Source organism: Cebus imitator, unplaced genomic scaffold (assembly GCF_001604975.1).
Source record: "Cebus imitator isolate Cc_AM_T3 unplaced genomic scaffold, Cebus_imitator-1.0 Scaffold387, whole genome shotgun sequence".
In the NCBI taxonomy this organism is placed as follows: domain Eukaryota; kingdom Metazoa; phylum Chordata; class Mammalia; order Primates; family Cebidae; genus Cebus; species Cebus imitator.
The window spans coordinates 1,034,303-1,040,801 of NW_016107702.1; the positions used below are offsets into that span (position 1 = coordinate 1,034,303).

General features: G+C 42.2%; 1 protein-coding gene across 7 annotated transcripts in view; it reads left to right on the top strand.

The window, feature by feature from the left end:
- The window catches only part of PARP14 (poly(ADP-ribose) polymerase family member 14), a 95,939-nt gene that overhangs the window by 4,009 nt on the left and 85,431 nt on the right, over positions 1-6,499 (top strand). For 6 of the 7 annotated variants that reach the window (XM_037731228.1, XM_037731229.1, XM_017508192.2 and 3 more), the window contains 2 exons: positions 2,732-2,865; positions 4,335-4,368. Coding sequence is in view for 3 of the 7 variants with exons in the window: in XM_017508191.2 (XP_017363680.1) it covers positions 2,732-2,865; positions 4,335-4,368 (168 nt within the window). In the remaining 4 variants the exon portion in view is untranslated. The remainder of the gene's footprint in view (positions 1-2,731; positions 2,866-4,334; positions 4,369-6,499) is intronic. The other variant, XM_017508193.1, reaches the window with a different exon arrangement.

Below are 6,499 nucleotides of genomic sequence, written 5' to 3' on the forward strand. Positions count from 1 at the left end.
ATTTAACCAACAACCCAGGTGACCTTGATGTGTTAAAGTTTTAGAATTTCTGTAGTTTGTTGACAACCCCAAATAAACAAAAAGAGAATTAACTATACAACATTTAAACAGCATAAAAATACTAATAGCACAAAACATAATTTTGTGATGATAACTCAATTCTAGCCCTCCAAGCAGAAAAGATTTCAGTCCTTCTGCTGGGCTTTTGTCCTTGACTGGCCCCAGATCACAACTCTTCTTTCTCCACGCCCCCCTTTCTCCACCCCCAGGCTGCTCCAGTGGCCCCTCTTGTCTTATCCCCAGCACAAATGACCCAAAACTTATTAAAACTCTAAACCCTAGGCTGGGCCCACACCTGTAATCAATGCCAGCACTGTGGGAGGCTGAGGCGGGCAGATCACCTGAGGTCGGGAATTTGAGATCAGCCTGACCAACATGAAGAAACCCCGTCTCTACTAAAAATACGAAATTAGCTGGGCATGGTGGTGCGTGCCTGTAATCCCAGCTACTTGAGAGGCTAAGGCAGGAGAATCACTTGAACCCAAGAGGCGGAGGTTGTAGTCAGCCAAGATCGCGCCATTGCACTCCAGCCTGGGCAACAAGAGTGAAACTCCATCTAAAAAAAACCCCAAAAAACAAAAACTCAAAACCTTGCAAGGTCAAAGTTCTCCGGGGTGGAAAATCCCTAGTCAGTTTTGGTTTCCTATTTGAGGAACCACTTTCTCAGTAACAAAGTGGCAGGAATTTGCTAACAATGAATGACCTACCCTTGAAGCCCCAGAAATGCATTCTTCTGTGGAGGATATTCTCCACCCTCCATCCTCCATGCCAAGAAGTGGCCTCAACAGGTGCAGGCCCATACCATAACGTGATTTGATTCATATAAACTGTAAGAATGAGCCCATCAGCACTTCTCTGTATTTATTTGTGTATAGCAAATAGAAATGAATGGGAAGCCATATCTCACTCTTACATAGTTCACTGGATTTCTGAAAAGTTGGTGTAAATTGACATAACATTTTAAAAACTGTTTCAGATGTGTCTATTTTATCATACTTTCCTGACATATTTTGGTTCCTGGTTATTGTCAGGTTCTTTGTGGTAAGGGAACCTATCGTCTCCTTAAATAAAATTAAATGTTGATGATCTAAGGTTGGTGCAGGCAGAAGACTGTCCACATGGGTAAGGGAGGCTGGACATCAGAGTTTCAGCTCTTTTTCCTCCCAGATTCACTTTCTCCTTTTTGGAGATCATATACCCATATTACTACAAATTGTTCTCCTGAAATACTTGTGCCCATAAATATTGCCCACAATCTGAGAACAGACTGGCACATTTAGATGCCTAGACAGGACTTTATCAAAATCTAGGGAATAGGAAAAGGACTGTAACACAGAGGTCCATGACTCTAGATAACTTGGCTTACAAAATGTAGCTTGTTGTTGGTTTTCAGGGGTCCTATCCAGTCCTCAATCCCCACCTTTGTTTAGTAAACCACTTGAAGCATTTGTGTAGAAACATCTGCCCTCCTCATAAAGAATGAGATTAGAATCTGGAGCTGCTTCTTAGGTTGTTTCTGAGGTCTGTTTCTGAGTTGGCATCCAGTTAAGACCCCACTTCCTCCACCCCCTTCACAGAGGGTTGAGGTGGGAAAGCTATCATGCCCTCTTTATGAAAGATTCTGACCTACATCTTTGACTTCATCTGGCCAGCCATATCAGAACACAGCATGGTGACCCAACATTCACACTAGAGCTACACCTGTCACCCATAGGGCACTCTGGCAAAAGCTCCCTTTCCCCCTAACCTCTTTGCACTCTCTGACTATGTTGACCATGCCTCCTCCTTGAAACTCACTTCTTCCCTGCTCTTCATGGACTGAGATGTGCTGATTTTCTTCATATCTCTTTGGCTGCTCCTTTTTATAATTGTAACTCACATCTGCATAGTTCTTGGGGATGTTACAGAGCGCATTCGTGGACACCACTTTAAGTGAGGAAGCTGAGAGTTGAGAGGAGTTAAGGTATTCACTCAGCTATTTGTGGCAGGGTTGGAATTCAAATCCAGGTCTTTGGACTCTTTATGTCCACTGTTCAGCTGTTTCACTACAGCCAAGCTGTCTGATGTGCTAATCTATTTATTTGTTAATTTATTTTTTGCAAAATCTCTCCCTTCTTTTATACTCCTTTTACTATCAAATGTGAGGCCCATTTCATTACAGTCTTTTTCCAACTAGGCTCCTGCATATAGCCACCTAGCCACCTTCCTAAAACATGGCTTTCATCATGCCATGTCCCAGTACCCAGTCTTCACTGGCTCTCCTTGGAGGATGCTTTAATTTAATTCACTTCAATACAGAATAAATGTTGCTACCTTTTGAGTACCTCCTGAGTATCAGGTCCTGTACCAAGTTCTTTATAATGTTTCCTCAATTTAATACACATGGCACTCATACAAAACAATCTCCATTAACCTTACAAATAGACAAGAAAACTGAAGCTTTGTAAGCACAGCTTATTAGGGAACATGCTCAACATTAAAAAATAAGTTTAAGGATGAAATTCAAATCCATGTCTGCTTGCTAAACTCTTCCTCTTTTACTTCACATAGCCTTTCTTGAGAAACTAAGTGATTGATTGACAGTAACGCAGCCCAGAGAAATCATACAATAATTTTGTAAATAAAGATTGCTTGTCATTTGGCTTTTTTTCCCCTCCTTTGGACACTTCAGTTCGGCAGAAGGTTCTGGAGAGAAAGAATCATGAGTTAGTATGGCAAGGAAAAGGAAGATTCAAGTTAACTGTCCAGTTACCTGCAACCCCAGATGAAATCCCTGATGTTGTTGAGGAGGAAATTCAAACAAAGGCAAGTAAACTTTAGTTGTGAGTAAAAGGGATTTAGGGTGTTCTCCCAAGGCGTGTGAGATGGAGTTTACCATGAGGAAAATAATATAGTGGAACGAAAAGTATGAAGCAAACTGCAGTGAGAAAAGCAGATTACAAATGTATGGGGAGTGAGGGCAGTGGTAGGGTATGGTAGTATGGCATAAGGCAGGAGGGAGTACTTTTTATGTGATTTTAGGCACATTTGGAAAAGTCAAGACTTGGGGATTATAGTAATGGTGGTTTGTGAATGTAAAATTTGGGGTCTGTCTCCTGAGTTCTTTATAACCTGGAACTTGTTACATTTGTTTTATTTTCTATGTCATTTTGAGGAGACAGCAATCCATACTACATGTATTAAGTATTACCCCAATTGTAAAATGGAATAGTAACAATATTGATTCAACAATAGATTGTAGGATTATTGTGAGGGTTAAACAAGATGATCTCTATAAAGCACATGGCACAGTGCTTGTTATATATAGTAAATAGTCAGTAAATGTTTTATTTTTGTTTATTTTTTATTTATTTCTTTTTTAGAGACAGGGTCTCACTCTGTTGCCCAGGCTGGAGTACAGTGGCATGATCATAGTCAAGTCAAAATCCTTGACTTCTTGGGCTTAGGTGATCCTCCCACCTCAGCCTCCCCAGTAGCTGGGACTGCAGGTGCATGCCACCATGCCTGGCTAATTTTTTGTATTTTTTGTAGTGTTGGAGTTTTCCCATGTTGCCTAGGCTGGTCTTAAACTCCTGGGTTTATGTGATCCACTTGCCTTGGTCTCCCATAGTGCTAGGATTACAGGTGTGAGCCATCACACCCAGTCTTAATTTACTTTTTATCTTTTTTAGAGACAGTGTCTTGATCTATCTCCCAGGTTGGAGTATAGTGGCACCATCATAGCTCACTATAACCTTGAACTTCTGGGCTCAAGTGATCCTCCTGCCTCAGCATCTCAAGTAGCTGGCACTACAGGCATGCACTGCCATGCCTGGCTAATTTTTTTTCTTACAACTTTTTTGTAGTGACGGGGTCTCACTATGTTGCCCAGGCTGGTCTTGAACTCCTGGCCTCAAGTGATCCTCCCACATTGGCCTCCGAAAATGCTGAACTTAACAGGTGTAAGCCACCAAGTCCAGCCTCAATAAATATGAAATGAGGGAAAAATTATGAGCTAAGATGTTTCTCTGATGTAGGATGTACCTCATATTCCCAAATGCTTGGTGTTAATTGAGGTTTGTGTTACTTGTGTCTCATCTTCACTGGTGATTTTTGTGATTTGAAAGTGAATATGCCACTATGTGTAGCCCCACATGTATTCAAGAGCACCATTATCAGACCTTTTCATTATTATTTCTACTTACCCTCCATCTCCAGGCTGGCCCCAGGGACATTTTCTTATGTAAAGAAGTTGTTAATAATGTATTAATGCTACTTTATTATTTGTGTTTCAGGAATCCAAGACCAAAGAAGATGTCAAAAAACCAGGTAAAATCTCAGTTGAGATGACTTTGACATTCACCAGCAGTTTTGCATTTGTTAAAGGCAGCACTTGAGGGAGTCAGCCCTCTCTTCGACTTCCACAATGCAGGGTGTTCTCAGCTGGGAGCTGCCTTGGGCTGCATCATCTTCGTATTCTGAACAAGTTGTGCAGAGGGTGGCTTCTAGGGCTCAGGTCATAATGATTGAAACTGCTCTCTCTGAGGACTTGAAGACACCCTGCAATAGAGGGGAGGGCAAAGAAGTGCCAGAGAGGTGGTGATGAGCTGACCTTTACATTCCGCCTGTGCCGAGCTGGCCATTGAGAAGCCAGGACATGACATGTCCATGGGGGTGACATGTGGCTTAGTTGATAAGCACTGCTTCCTGAGCACTGGGTGTAAGGTTGCTGTGCTCTGGAGCCAAAACCGGAAGATGTGACTCCTCCGTGAACACAGGCTTTCAAACACTGGTGCAGGATCGGATTGGAGGATTGCAGTCCTCCAAAAGACAGCAGCTCTTCTTATCTCATCTGCTGTAGGAAACAGCCAGGGACCTCTTAGCTGTTGTGGACTCCAGTGCTCAACTAGCATCTGGGCATTGAGTTATCATGCCACCTGACACTTACTGAAGAAGCAAATAGTTTTCATAGCTAGCATGCTACTGTAAAGGGTAGGAAGTGAACTACGCTGAATGAACCAAGCCAGAGAGATAAAGTAATACATATACCTGAATTTTAAGGAAAAGGAATAATGTGTAATCATTGTCCTCTAATATTGAAATCATCTTGATAACGTGTAGTTTTCTGCAACTTTTCTCTTTTGGAAAATGGCACTAGAATGAGAGCTGCCTTTATTTAGCAAAAGGATTGGATAGGGATATATGGCTTATTTTTATCTAATATGGATGTCCTGTTAAAACTGTAGAATTTAGTATGCATGGCTTTCTTAGGCAGCTCAGGAGGTTTACGAAATAGGAATTTTTTGTCTCTTTAGAGTAATTCCTGCTTTCCACACCTCACTTGTGGAACTGGCACCCCCAGCTCCCAATGTTTGTTGTCAGGATCTCCTAAGTCCTTATCTTTCTCTTGCAAGATGCCAAAGTGCTGTATACTCTCAAGTTCAACTTCAGACTAGGAAGTGTTTTTTTTTTTTTTCTCTTTCTTCAACCCCCCAAACTGCTAACTTGCCATCCATAGGAAGTGGTTTTATATTTGCATATTCTTGCTCTATAGCCCTAGATCCAAATTTTAATCACACCTGTGTTTCTTAGATTTTACCTTACTTCTGTCTTAACTGACATGTTAGCACTGTTCTAAATTTGCTTAGAACTCCCAAGCATATTCCCTGTTAAAGCCCCAGTCCCCTTCCACCAGTAGATTTTTCATTGTCCTGGGGATTTTATGCCCATTTTCTAACCTGTTTTTATCTGACCTGACCCGGACTCTAAAGATAGTAGCCAGCCAGGAAACTGGGTGGTCTTCACCAGATACTTAAGTTGGCCCCTTTAAGGGCAGCAGAGGTCCTTTGCTGAATGGTTACTCCACATTGATCCTTGACAATGGCCCTAAGGCTGGGACTCTTGAAATTAATTGGAATGCGGTAGACAGTTTCAGAAGTGAGCAAAGTGTGGATGCAGAGTAGGTAGGTACTAACTGGATTTTGTATCTCAGGGTTGGGGAAAGTGGAGGACACTGTACCATGAATGCACTAGGCATGCCTGAAACCTCATGCAAAAAGTCAACAACTGAAACATCTGCAGGAGCTGACAGTGCAGGGAAAGGTACACACACCAATATCGGGGATGTGAGCACTGAACTAGTGTCCTGTTCCAGGATAAGCTTAGTTGGATCTGAAAGGTGGAAATCAGCACTTGGAAGGTCCTGGAGAAGAGAGAAGGGGAAGAGCAGAGAAATACTGCTTACCTGTGGTAGGAAATTCTGGTGTTTTCAAATCCATATCCTCTCTCAATTCCAGAACTTCTGTCTGATCTTCCTGTTGGGAAGTATAGTAGAGCCAACATGCCCGAAGCCACATGTGTCATCTTCCTCCCCAAGCAAGTGCCCTTTCTGGCTTTCTCATTTCTCTGGAAGTACATAGTCTGCTCGCCACCTACTAGACATTTCCGGAATCTCTCTTTT